Source organism: Megalops cyprinoides, chromosome 7 (genome assembly GCF_013368585.1).
Source record: "Megalops cyprinoides isolate fMegCyp1 chromosome 7, fMegCyp1.pri, whole genome shotgun sequence".
Taxonomy (NCBI): domain Eukaryota; kingdom Metazoa; phylum Chordata; class Actinopteri; order Elopiformes; family Megalopidae; genus Megalops; species Megalops cyprinoides.
Window position 1 is genome coordinate 22409014 of NC_050589.1, and position 14189 is coordinate 22423202.

General features: G+C 40.1%; 1 protein-coding gene across 1 annotated transcript in view; it reads left to right on the forward strand.

The window, feature by feature from the left end:
• LOC118780237 (ERC protein 2) overlaps positions 1–14189 on the forward strand; it is a 259125-nt gene that overhangs the window by 58222 nt on the left and 186714 nt on the right. The window contains exons 5-6 of the mRNA XM_036532645.1: positions 25–180; positions 2474–2641. Coding sequence (XP_036388538.1) covers positions 25–180; positions 2474–2641 — 324 coding nt within the window. The remainder of the gene's footprint in view (positions 1–24; positions 181–2473; positions 2642–14189) is intronic.

Sequence of the window (14189 nt, forward strand, 5' to 3'; positions counted from 1 at the left end):
AACTCCTTTGAAATTCTTATACAGGATACCAAAATCGCATCTCTAGAAAGGAATATAAGGGATCTTGAGGATGAGATTCAGATGCTGAAGACAAATGGATTGCTAAATACTGAGGACAGGGAGGAGGAGATGAAACAAATGGAGGTCTACAAAAGCCATTCCAAGTTCATGAAAAATAAGGTATTTCTCTTTACATCTGTGTGTCCGTTGTTCCTTGGTGTTTCGTGGGACATTTTTATGTCACGTGTATGTTATGTTACGTGTCCATTCACAAATATTTGTTTGTTTATACTCAATTTTGTCTTGGTGTGATACATATTCTCAGAAGGGGAAAAGGATAAACCCCATCAATGAAGCCTTTATATATGCGCTTATGTGTTCAGTTCACATGGTAATTGTGAGTTAGTATTGGTTTACTTGAACCGTGTAGTTTTTGTGCTCTTACCCAGTGACTTTTATCAATCTTTATGAACCTGCTGTTTCATAATCATTAGGTCAGATTTCACTGCCGTGGCATGTTGTTGATTTATTAATAAGCATTTTTAGTTATTGATTTATTTATCAAGCATTTATGTGGTTGAATGGTATCCATGCTTGTCTTTTGTGTGTGATAGTGACAAGTTTCGTTGTCTCATTTTTAGCCTGACATTTCATGAGTCAATAGGATGCTTGTAGCTTTTTTTCGTGAGTTAGTTGATGATGTCCATGATACCACCATGACAAGATTTTATGAAAGGGTCTTTGAGAAGCATGCTGTAAGCTTATGAGAAGAGGTGATTCTTCCTTTTGTCAGACCTCTTCTAAAACTATATTTATTATTCTGTCATCTGCCGTTGCTTCACCAGCCTGCCTTTCAGCACCCGGGGCTGCCGATTATAAACTCTGATAAATCAAAGGGAGGCTCTCTCGATAAGAGACTGAGGTTACAGTTTCCCCCACAATGGCCTTTTGATGAAAAACAGCTTTGGGTGCTATAATCCCTCATTGAACATCATGCAGCCTCTTGACCCTTCTTGAAACTAACACTTATTTGTACCATGTGTATGAAAAAGAGGCTTATTTGTGTTTCTGTGCGTTCATTTTCCAAATTTCACAACATGTGGGAGCAGGGGAAAAAGGAGAGCTTTTCTTAGAACACGATCATCATAAGTGGGGCTGATGTATAATTTACCGCAGAATGCATGAGGGTCTGCACAGACAGATTAATCATTTATGATAGGCGAGCTGGGATGCTTCAAACAACCTGCAGTTTTTTTAATCCTTTAAGTTTTTTTTGATGATATATGATTATAGAAAATGTGAAACTTGCATTTTTAATAGAATGTTACTGAAAATAGGGAATGGGCAAAAATCAAAATTACTCTTATAATATGATTCATGGGAATGTAATTTTTTTACCCTAAAAAACTTTTAATAATTGAGGCCAGTTTATTCAAACAAATAAAATTTTTTTGAAAGCATTCCTCATCCACTTTTTTTTCATTTCAGTCTTGTCGGGTGCAGAGAGCATGCCTTAAGTTATATGCTACCTATGAACTATTATTTAGCAATTAGTTCTACGTGTGTCTTGTTTTTGTTCTTGTTTTTTTTTAGGATAAATTTACACCCCACTTTTCTCTGGGGTCCTCGAGGACTACTGTGAGGTCCTTTGACCCCACATTCCACATTTCTCAGCACCCTTGGATATCAGATCGTTCAGAAGTACTTTTTTCTCCTAAGTGCAGTTGGCCTTGCTGCTAGTGAATTTTAATGTCATGACGTGCTCGCTGAACTACAATTAAGAAATCTTCAAAATCAAATTTTCAAATTTTTGGCAGAGAACGGGAGATGACAATCTACCTCGAATTGATTTCCTCTGTGGATTTCGCACATGGAGTCCTTTTGCAATTACGCAATTTTAAAAGATATGTAATCTGCCAGATATTTGAATGCAATTTCTCCTCATAATTCTTTCCTCCCACCCCCCATCTTTCGTTACCTCAGTATTGTGTTTGGTTGAATGTAAGTCCAGGAGGGACCCTGGGAGTTGGAGCCCTGTGATAGTGGTTGTTCATCAATGTGCTTGGACTTTGGAATGTGTGTGCTTGTGTGATGGATTCTTACAGACGCTCCAACAGGCTTGTATTTTTGTTCTCTAGATTAATGCAGATATTATGAAGGCTGGCTCTTTAGGACAGATAAAAGGGTGCTGAATAGGCGATGCTTATTACAGAAATATAGATAATGTGTGTGGCTTTCAGGTGGAGATTTCAGCAATATTATTTCAAAGGAATATTTGGACATTGGGGATTCAATATTGTCCTTTCTCTGCCTGGAGGACAAAATACAAACCCTTGGCCCTTTATCCTTGACAAAATTGACCAGCGTGTCAATTTCTCTCTGTCCTCCTTCATGAGGATTCTCATGCGAAAGAAAATCCATTCTGGTGAGCTGTATGTTTTTAAAATAGTTTTTTTGCTTATTCATTTCACAGATCGATCAGCTGAAGCAAGAGCTGTCGAAAAAGGAGTCGGAACTCCTTGCCTTACAAACGAAGCTTGAGACACTGAACAATCAAAACTCAGACTGCAAGCAACACATCGAGGTGCTGAAAGAGTCTCTTACTGCCAAAGAACAGCGAGCGGCCATCCTGCAGACGGAGGTGAGACTTTCAGCTCTGCAACACTCCTCTCTGATCCCAGCTCGTTCCTTCTTCATCCTCACTGTGTAGTGGGCAGAGCTGCCAATGCCTGGTGCAGGCTCTGTGACCTGGCTTTCAAGTGTACACACATGCCATGTTGCTTTTGCACTCCTTTTCCTGCTGTAGTCATGTGCAAAATGGATTCACAACCCTTTGGGTGGTTGTAACGTGGCAATTCAGCTGCCGTTTGAGCAATATGACCAGCTTTAAGTGCACAGCCTCGTCTTTTATTCTGCCATGTTATCATATTGTAGTCTTGTATCCCAGTCACTGTGTGGCACTGAGCTGCAGTGCCTGGTCTTACTGGTTTTTAAGGGCCATTTGACTGTTTTATATAGCCTCGGAAAGCTGGTAGCATTTTCATCTGACCCTTTGAAGTCATAACTCTGTGGGTCTAATGATTTTATCAGTTGAACTTCATAGGAATTTTCTGAAACTTCTGTTGAGTTGGAAATGATACTTAAGATCTCTTTCTATGGGAAATGGAGAACGGTTCTTAACGATGTCCACTCTTCATTACAGGAAGCAATTTGGGATGAAATTAGGTGTAATTGTCTATACATGTGCAAAGAATTTTGGCACGAGGAAGCCGCATGCATCATGCTGAAAGGAATTAGTATTGGGGGGTTATCGGGAAGCAGGAGTCCACCAGTGCAAGATGGGCTGAAGTCTAATTGGCTCTAATGCACCTGATACATGACACCTACCTTCAACACCATGAAGGATGCCTTTATCTTGGGCCCTAAACATTATAAATCAAACAGTGTAATGGGATCCGTCAGAGGGAATCGCTCTCATTTGGGCGGCTTCCGGAGATTTCCAAATTTATGTTTTTTTTTCCCCTAGAATAGAAATGCATTGTGTTTCCTGAGCATTTAAGTCAAATGAAAAGAGGTTGTGAGCGCCGCACACAATCTCTGTCTGCTGTTTAACATAGCTGATTCGGTCCTCTCTTACAACTGATTGCTTACCAAAACTGAAGCTTGCAGGATTATTGTGTCACTTAAAACAAGCAAAACAAAAAATGAGCTCTGCATTCATGCGTGAATTCTGTCTAGAGAGTCAATCACAATGATTCCATTATAGTGCTGTAATACAGCCTATCCTGAAGGTCTTGAAAACATATGATTTTGCACACCTTTGATAAAACCCTGTCTATAAGAATGTGCATATTTTACCTGCAAAGCAACTTCAGCTTTTATGTCCTCTGTCTTTTGCCGTGTCATGTCATGAGGCACATGATTGTTGATGATCTATTCATCAGTTTTTATAGTTTTAGGTGAAGAGGGGGTGTTTTAACACATTTCCTGTTTTCTGAGAAAGTCATCTTACAGAACATCTTTCTGTTCATGATACGTGAGGCAGGGGAAATCTTTTTCCTGGCTGATGACCATTTCTTCCAAATGACCTTTCTTTGAAATTAAAATGTCGCTTGGACATCAGTCTGATGTGCTTCCATTTCGAAGTTTCAAAGTTGCCTTTTTAATGAATATTATTTTCTACATTTGCTCTTAGTATTTCCTGCTGTTACATTACATCCCCCAAATTGATTGAAGGGATGTGTCATCTTTAGCATTTGTTTGCTGTTGGATTACAATCAGGTGATGCATTGCCATAGATCATTGCTCAACAGAGGGAAGTTTGAAGGTTTCATGAGGTTCGATGACTCCACACCTCAAAGGTGTTTTGACTGAAAAGTTCAGTGCACTGAATGGGGGTGGAGCTTGTTCTTGCACCCATGTCACTGAACTGACTATCATGTCAAATGAGAAACATCATTCTTAATCATGAAAAATAAATGAGAAATTCCATAGCAGATGTCGTGAAGAAGGGAAGAGGAAAATGGGAACATTCTGCTCAGAAAATGGACATCGTTAGAAATTTCTTCATGGGGAAAGGAGCCGTTGAGTGTTTATGATGAGCGTTTATAATGTGCTGCTGTCCTGTCATTAATTATGACAGGGTATGAAAACTCAAATGAGGTGGTCAGAGTTGCAAAGGTGCTGTCTGAATACGCATGGGATAATTGATTTCTAGCATGACTGCTTATTTCATAGTAAAAGTTGAACACAGAAATTTAACTCTGTACTTAGTCTTTGGTGCATGGTGCTATTGGTTAATTGGATGGGGCAAAGGTTCTGTTTTATGACATTTGCCTCCCCTCCCTGTGCACAGCACCACCAGACACTTAGCATGCCATGGCAAATTATTGTCTGCTTGTGAGGGGTTTCCCTGTTTGCGGTTTCCCTGATCTTCTTACTCCTTATTTGTGAGCGAGACGAGTATGATCCTCTTTACACTTTTGCTATAGCGAAAGCAAGCTCAAGAAAATAAAACCTGTAGTTGTTGGAACATTGGTCAGAATTGGGAGAAAGTATATGAGTGCTGGCGAAAATGCCATTCATTCATTCTATCCCACTGAGCCGTCTATCCATCTATATCTTATCTTCTGAAATCTCTGCTCTCTACATTCACCACCCAGGCCCTCCTGCGGAAAATGTGAAGACTGTGATGATCTTTTTTCTCCGGTTACGGTTGAGAAGCTGGTAAGACCCCTGGTGAGACCTAAGGGGAAATGGGAACATGGTGAGCCTGTGCTGGAATAGGTGGAAATACAGAGAAATCCTACCGTCACACACTTTGGGCACATGAAGAAGGATGGAAATTGGGTGTCACTTCATTGGTTAATCCTCTTGTGTTCATTTCCACTCTCTGAGTGCAGACTCTTGCTTTTGCTAATGTGCATCGTGTATGCGTTCCTCACCTCAATCCTCCCTCCATTTTGGTTGTGTGTAAACATTTGGGGTGCAGACAGTCTAGCCACAAAGTAGTATTTTAGTAGTAGCTGTTTGACCTTGGAGCAAGGACCATAAGTTTTGCTCTATATGTGGGTTACAGCATGTGTCAGATGACAAATGGTATGCTCTGATGTCCCGCTGGATAAGCAAATGGGGGCAGATTGTTTGCAGGAAGTGATGGAGTGGATCTGCTGATGCCAGGGAAACTTAACCCCAATAACTGAAGCGAACCGCATTTCGCATCTTGTATTCAGGTAAGCGCAACCATGAAATCCAATTCCGTCTGATCAGGTGTCGGCTCAGAGCCTTCACTGTACATTTAAACACAGCAGTCTCATGAATAACTGACAAAATATTAAGGCTGAGGCAAAGGGCACGGACCAATTGAATCTTTAGCCTCATCTTCAATAGACATGGAGTACATTTGTGACTGTGGTTACTGAAATTATTTTTTTGCCTACACACTCTTAGCTGAAATAAGAGCAAAATCTACTTATGTATTTTTTTTTTAAAAAGTTTGAATTAAATAGGTCGGTGGGTAGATGTCAGTTGGTTGAATGAAAATGAAATTGTCTTAGTTGGCATCCATACTTTTTCCAACAGCTGTTTTTTTTCCATTTAGAAAGGAGGAGGAAAGCTGCCACCGTAATGATGCATCTGATTGGATCCAATGCTTGGAAAAAGTTGTCCCAGCAAGCTTTATATAGTTTATACAAGATTCATACTGTATATACAGTACACAAGACATAACGGTGTTTCTGTTTCTGTCTTGATATATTTCTAGTGGCACAGTCCCAGTTATGGTTTCAGACTAAGAACACACCTCAGTCCTCTTTTTTCTTTTGGCTTGTCTTTGTTTTAGTCTTGGTCTTTCATTCTTTGTTTTGGCTATAGTCTCAGACACCATGATGTCGTCTCGTCTTGGTGATTCTCAAACCAATTCTCCAAACACATAGAAAAAAAGCCATTTTACCATGGAATGTACCATGCATCATATATGTTATTGAAGGCTGTGGAAAAAAAAGAAATCATATGAATGTGTTGCTTGCCCTTTTAAACCAGGGGCTCAGACAAGAGGTAGAAAAATCATCTGTTTCTTTCAGTATGAGGTCTTCGTTATCAGAAAGCATGGGAGTTATTTTTCTCCTCTCTGTGAATACTTTCTAGACTAAACAGTTGGTGAATCGCCTAACGTATTTAATCTTAATTAGATAAGATTTCTGTAAATGTTTTGAGAGGAAGTTGAGCGCTTTAGGGAGGAGAGAGGTGCTGAGGCGCACTGTTGGTGCCTAGAGAAGGGTCTAGAGAGGGAGTTTTGATAAAACGCTGGGGAGTCACAGTCAGCTAGATCACATCATATGTTAATGTTCTGCATACTTTATGAATGGGACTTAAAAAAGCAAAAACAAAACAATGGGTCAACGTTGGGGGGGGGGGGGGGTGGAGCTAATTCATAATTCATATATGATCCAGATCTTTAAAAAATCCTATCATTTCGTGCATAGTGCGCAGGGATGTTGTAAGTGACAATACATTGTCCGCTTCTGCTACTATTTCTAAGACCAGTGCTACCACTGCTACTGCTGTCAGTACCATCACCATTACAACAACTACCACCACATGTGGTCCTACTACCAGTGCCACCACTAATACTGCTACTACAGCTTCTTAAAAACACTGTGGTGCTACTACAACTGCTACTAAAGTAACTGCTGCTTATGTTAATAATTAAGTGCAATTATAATGAATTGCATTTATAGAGAGCCTTCCAAGAACCTAAAAGTGCTTTACAGTGAGGGGGGAGGGTAATTCACCTAAGCCACAACAAATATGCTGCGCCTAACTTCATAGCAGCCGCTTTGCTCTAGAATACTCATCTTACATCAGACGAGGGTTTATTTATTCAATTAAACTTGAAGATGATTAGATGACCTTAGGAAAGCCAGATTTGGAATTTGGCCAGGATACAAAGGAACATGTCTGATCGTGGTGCAATTTTCCCCTAATGCTGGTAGCTACCGTACTCTCTCTTGGTTTCCAGAAAGATGATGCAGCTATCATGTGGTCAGTGGTATGTGTGTGCATTGAGGTGAATATCTGTCTGTTAAGCAGCTGCTGTTCTGCCAGAGTAAATTTCATCTGTGTCAGTAGGGATGGGGTGTACTGTAGGAAGTGGCCCCCATCTGCAATTTTTAGGTGATAGAATTTAACAAGCTTAGTGACACTTGATGATTTTGCTTTAGTGTTGAAAGTATTTTCTATTCAAATTGGTTATCCTTACGACATTATTCTTTTATGGAATAATATACTATATACATAGTGTTGTGTTCACCAAAATGCAAGGAGGGAAAATGCAGCAGGTATTACAAGTGACCTGATTCTAGTCGGGTTTTGGTTTCTGGGTTTACTGCAGAAAAGATCTAAACCAGGGCGAGTAATGCACTTAATGGGCATGTTTAGTAGAGTGCCAATAAATCCGGGTGTCAGAATTGTAAACGATCTTCAAAATGATTACCATCTGTGACACAAGTGTTCTCAAAGCATTAATGAACGTGAGTGTGCCGTGATTTGAACGGGAAACGGGTGCTACTTGAGATGTGTTATAGTACCGGTTACAATTATGGAGACTTGCGATAATTCTGTGTTGCGGTTGCATGTTCATTAACCCCGTAACCCCCTAACCTCGTCACCGCACACAGACAGCAGACGGCTCTCCTCCCTGAAGAATGAAACCCTTCTTCTGCAGCACCCACTCCAGTCTCTCCCTGACCCGCCTACCTCAAACGTGTTTTACACAGTGATTTTAGGCTGTGCTCCATCTCCTTTTCTGTTGCAGTTTAAAATTCTTTCATTCATTCTTACTTCTGAAGTAAGAAATCATTTGGAAACTGGTCTCACTCAGGCCTTTATAATTGGAGCACCTCCACCGTGACTTCACGGCTCGGCGAGATCTGTGCTTTTGTACCTTCACTCTGAAGATATTTTTCATCAGCAGCAAAATTTCCAGTTTTAATATCCCTATAAAGTCAAGTTGGAAAATGTGTTATAATGGTTTTTTTTTTCAAACAGTCGGATTCAGTAGTCATCTTTAATGTGGCAAAGATTGCCAATTAAGAGTGAATGATATCCTCCAATGTGTTGTAATTCACTCCCCGAATTTGTCCTGCCAGAAGTTTTTGCGACAATTCCTTGGAACTTCTAAGAAGAACTTGTTATTCAAGTAATGTATTACAGTGAAAGAACAGGGAATTGGACATGAATGTGCTAATATAAAATCAAAAGTTCTTTCTCTGTGCATATTATATTCCCATATGGATATATCAGTTTGAAGATAAACTTCTGGAATAAATTTTTAACTATTCATTGTTCCACAGTCATATCTAAGGAATGATACTGTAGATAGCTGAAATTGTGATTTTTGTGTCAGTGCTCTGTATTATAATCTACAGTCTGTGACCACCATACATTAAAAGTAAAGTGATATCTTTAAGTTCTCTCAGAGAAGCTCTGGGAAAAAAATGAGGGGTTGATTTTGGTTTCCGGTTCCGAATTTTTATGTTTGCTGGCGATTAATTTGCATTGAGCCTGCCACACGTATCCCAAGAGCCAATTTCATCAGTCTCCAAAGTGCGAGCATTTGTTTCCTCAAAATGTACAGTGAGGCTGTTAAGTGTAATTGAAGTTGCTGTAAAGTAATATTCCATTTTACGGTATTGGTATTTGTATTCAGGGTAAAGCTGTGATTGTGGTCCACTTAACACAGAGAGGCTCCCAGATGAGGGGTAAATTAGGCCTCAGAAAGGCCTTTCCTTTTTCCTGGAACAGAAGCGGCTCGGATGGGCTCCAGGCCCTGGCCTCATGCCGCCCTGGCTCCAGGCATTCCATCTGCATGGCCTAGCTTCTGCTTTTTGCCCCTCTGAGGAGCACATTAATTTGATAAGCTGTCTTTGTAACAACTCCTCACAACTGCAGACAGACAGATCTTTGGGATTAACCCAGCAAGTGACGGTTTCTGAAGCAGCGGCCATTTTCCTCAGACTGAGCGTTCTCTGGATGACGTACGCACGGCGCGCTCGCACCGGCAGGACAGGAAGGGAGTGACTCATGAGGCTGATGCGGTCTCGCGCACGTACCGCGGAGCATTCGTCAGCGGTGAGATTAGCTTTATTTGCACGCCTTGCCGGTGCACCTCCCCGAAAGGCCACAGCCAAAGTTAACGTAAGAACACGTGCCAAAGTGGCTTAAAGCGGCTGAGAACTGCACTGTAGGTGCACTGTTGCGTTAAGTTCAGACCGTATTCTGATGGCTCAGTGGCAGGTGTGGTGCAGTCATTATCAGGGTGCTGAGAGCACTCAGCCAAACCCAGAGACCTCATATATTATGCTCAGTCAAGTCTGTGGATGTGAGGGGCTAAATTATAGCTTTGCTGGACCGCACACGGATGAACTGTATGGCGGGGACGAATTGGACGCAAGTTTAATTCAAAACAGGAGTTATTTTGCTTTTTGGTGGCTCTTTTGTTTCCTTTGATTTGAATGAACAGTTTCAAGTAGTTTAGTTTGAGACCCTGGGAGCTGTAATTCAGGAAATGGTCAACATTATGATATGATTAGTGTAAGCGATCTCCCTTTTACTGTTTTTGCCCCCTTTGAGCTTTTTTTTTTTCACCGATAAATGCTGTTTCAAAAACACTTAAAAAAATGTTGTGTCAGTCCAACGGCATTAAAATACATTCTGGCTTTACACTAACGATTTAGAAATATGCATCAGTTAATGTGTTAGTGATGACTGTTAATATGAGCAAAATGAAGGAAGGTAAATGACTAAACACATGCTTAATTAGGATGTAAGACTTCTATGTGAAAAAGTTGTTGGATGCAAGTAATGTAGTATAATTTTACTATAGAGGTAACCATGTATCCTAAACTGACCTAGTTTGGTTTTTCCTCAGCCCAAACCAAATAGTGTCCACCCTCATTTAGCATCCAAGCTGTTGTTCCCTGATTTTGTGGGAGCGGTCGGCCGGTGTTGTTAGTGGCAGAGTGTTCGGCCCGCTGAAAAACAAGCTACGCTCCAAAGTAAAGCTTATCCGTGTTTTGGAACCAGTCAAGTAGCAATGTGGAAAAGCCATAAAACAGAGTTATGCGAAGCAGAATTGAGATGATGAGATATTTAATGGTTTACACAGAGGTGCGTAAAACAGCATGGATCACAACCCACAATTCTAGCAAGTTCCTCCATATACAATAGCAGTGCTTGAGTTGCACTATAATACGGCCCCACCTCTGTGACACATCTCCAGTCAAGCTCTGTATGCAGATACACATAGATACAGTTGTTGAAAAGGCATATTAGCATTACTCTCTCTGGAGTTTGATCTTTTTTTTTAAAGCATTACGATACAAATGATAGTCTATGGTATTCTTGTGGTACCTTTAATTTGTGTTTATCCCTAGAAGATGTTGGGCAACTCTAATGGCTGGTGCAGAAAATGGAAGCTGCCAGTGAGTCAGGGCTGCTTCTAGGGTCAAAGCTTGTCAGGATTTGATTGGCTTGAAGAAGCTCAATATACAAGTTCTTCTGGACAGGATTCCAGTCCTTTGCAAGGTTAATAGCCAAAGTTTTCTCTGGCAATGAAATGGATAGCAGTTTTAAAGTCGTTGGTTTCACTCAGTGTGGGTATAGCTCGGGTTTAACCCGGAAGCTTCATCTGTCTCTGTATCCATCAGGCAACTGAACTTGTTCACAAACCCCCAGATTTTCACAGATATAGTTACTTCACATTCATATAAATTCAGGCAAACAAATTTAAAAACAAACAATGGCCCTTTATAAATACTACTTGATGATCTTATCATCACTGGACAAAGTTGAAACACAAAATAAAACAACAAGTGTGCATATTCCATATTTGTAGCACTTTTGCTCCAAGTGTAGTGCTTAATTACTGTAAGCCCTCTCTTGAAGGGCTCAGGCCTACTTTTTTCAGTTGGCCTCTCGGAGACGGCCCAGACCAGCCGATCCCTCTTATTTTTCTTCGCCTAAGGGGTTCCTGTAAGTGAAGGAAAGCTAGTGTGCATCACTTATTCTGTTGACATGTGGTAGCAATTTCCCCAGATTTCTCCCCCCGCCTCTCTATGGCTGGAGGGAGCACATTGTAACCCCGCTTTGCAGCTTGCTGTGCATCCATGTTATGGAGGGCTGCAGTCTTGATCTTATTGCTTGCTTTTTCTCCCAACACCCTGTGATGACTTCCTCACCTCAAGTTACACCTTCAACAAGGGATAATGAGCTGTTTGAGGGGTGAAAAAGCAGCTTTATTTGCTGCTGTGAGACATAAAAAAATATATTCGCTTCCCTAAAGATGGAGCATTGCCACCACCCACCAGCGCTGTTTCATACTTTCAACTTTTCAGGTGTTCCATTAACATTGGGAAATTTTTATTAGCTGAATATCAAGGGAATGTCAACAACAGGGAAATGGTTGAGCATTTGGCTGGAGAAGTGAACTCTCAAAGTACCATTATTGTTTGAGTCAAATGAAAAATGTTGCCGTAACTTTCGGATATTATAAGATTATGAACATCTTGGGGGAGTTATTAAAGTTACTCATGTTTGTTTCTTTTCAGTGTGGAAACTTACGTTTTGACACTGATGAACTGATATTTTACTTTTCTTTTTTCCTTTATTTGCTTTGCCTCTTGGAATGGCCATTCAATAGCATCTGAATGAGTGACATGATGGCTTTTTAACATGAACATTTTGGTTGTTTATTAGCTTAAAAAAGGTTCTCAGTATGTCCTGCCTTTTAAACGCAAACTGTTGAAGGATTTGCAAGGCCCAGCTTTGATCTCCTGAGCTCCCACTCAGAGACACGTGCTCTTGAAAAGACTTCTGGGAATGTTTTCAGAAATGCCATGGCATCCCCTTCATCCTTATTTTTCACATTATTGTGATTGCCCTTTGTCACAATCTGCAGGGTCCTTGAAAAAGGATAAATGGAACACAGTGAGTGGAAAAAAAAAACATTTTTGACTTCTTTTCCATCTTATAAATCATCTCAAAGTAAACATTTTACCCACAAAGATTTATAAAGTATTGCAGGCATAATCATTATTGCTGGTAATTAAGCAATGAGAATATCATTGCTCTAACTTGACGAGCATGCAGCGTATGCATTTTCCCAAGGAATGCAACCATCTGACTCCTGTGGGAGAGCTCATTTTTCATATTTATTTTACATGTGGTTATACACAGACAGCATCCTCATTCAAGCCAGCATGGTAGGGGATAGTGAAAAATTGCTCCCCTTACCAGCTGTAAATAAATCGTTACCCAATAATGAGTCTCCACTTCCTCAAAGTGCCAGAATGCCATAATTTATTGAGCCGATAACTAGACTCGGTAATTGACACACTACCCTCCCTCGATAAGCGCATGGTGACCTACGGCATTGGTCATGTTCGGCAGTAAACTTCTACTTCTGTCTCTCTGAGGGGGGAAGTTGTGTGCAATACAGCTGTGTGCAAATCATCATTTTAGTCAAAATAAGAGGGGATGTGTTATTCTTAAGCTGTAAGTTCCAAGATCTTTAAAAAAAATCTAAATTTGACATAAATATTGTCATTGACCCTATGTCTCATGTATTAAACACTAGAGAAATATTTCGTTGTACATATCAGCATTATGCCAAGTACATAACCCTTACAAGTTTGATTGGTAAATGCTTGACACATCCAGCAAAGTGCCTATGCATTAAATTTCTTTAAAGTACAACCCTGGGAGCTCGTCCAGTCTTCTAGAAGACAGCAAACTTTATTGTTGCCATAAGTTAAGTTAAATGTGAAAATCTTTACACGCAGAAACCACAAGGTACTATAAACTTATAAAGAGAATCACAAAGTAATTCATAGTACATTGGAAACAAAAATTAATGAATGGTAAATATTGTCTGTTTACACTCAGAGCAGCATAACAGCACCAAACAAAAGTGTAATCTACAGGTGTCATGAATAAAATGTATAAATAAAATAAATACAGTCATTTTATAAAATAAATATAAACCCGCATATTACCGCAAACCAATATTTCACCTGAAACTAGAATGTAAAATGGAAGATGCTGTATGGACAACTTAAATAAGGAAGGTTGATCAGAATTATTATTGTTGATCATTAATATCACTTTTGCTCTGTTAAACTTGTAAAAAGCACATGCTTTACCTTGCTTGATACAATTATTGATCAATGCACAAGCAGTCTTACAGCAAGGTGGTCTGCAGGTGGTGAGGTTTCTTATTAATATTTGATTCTTAATGAAGGGTAGAGGTTATGAGCAAAAGATGTTAAATACTCCTTCAGGAATGACTGCAGGGCAATAATCATTTAGAGACATTTAGTCTGTCTATAGGTACTTTTCTGTAGGTGGATGTATCCTTTTTGTTATTGTATGTCGCCAGACTGTAGATGTTTGTTGCCTTTTTGAAAGGTAATAGCCGGTCCATACCAGAGTGACTGAAAGGGGCTACAGGCCTGAATCTTGTACAGGTTTGTGTTGCTTTTGGCAATAATATCCTTTCTCGCTCTCCCCCAGAGTATATATACAGAGTGTACTCACACCTCGCCAAACACACACACGTAGACTGCAGTGCTGTACATGCATGCCGTTGTAGGTAAAAGCTGTGCATAATCCTTGTGTGTATAGACTTATAA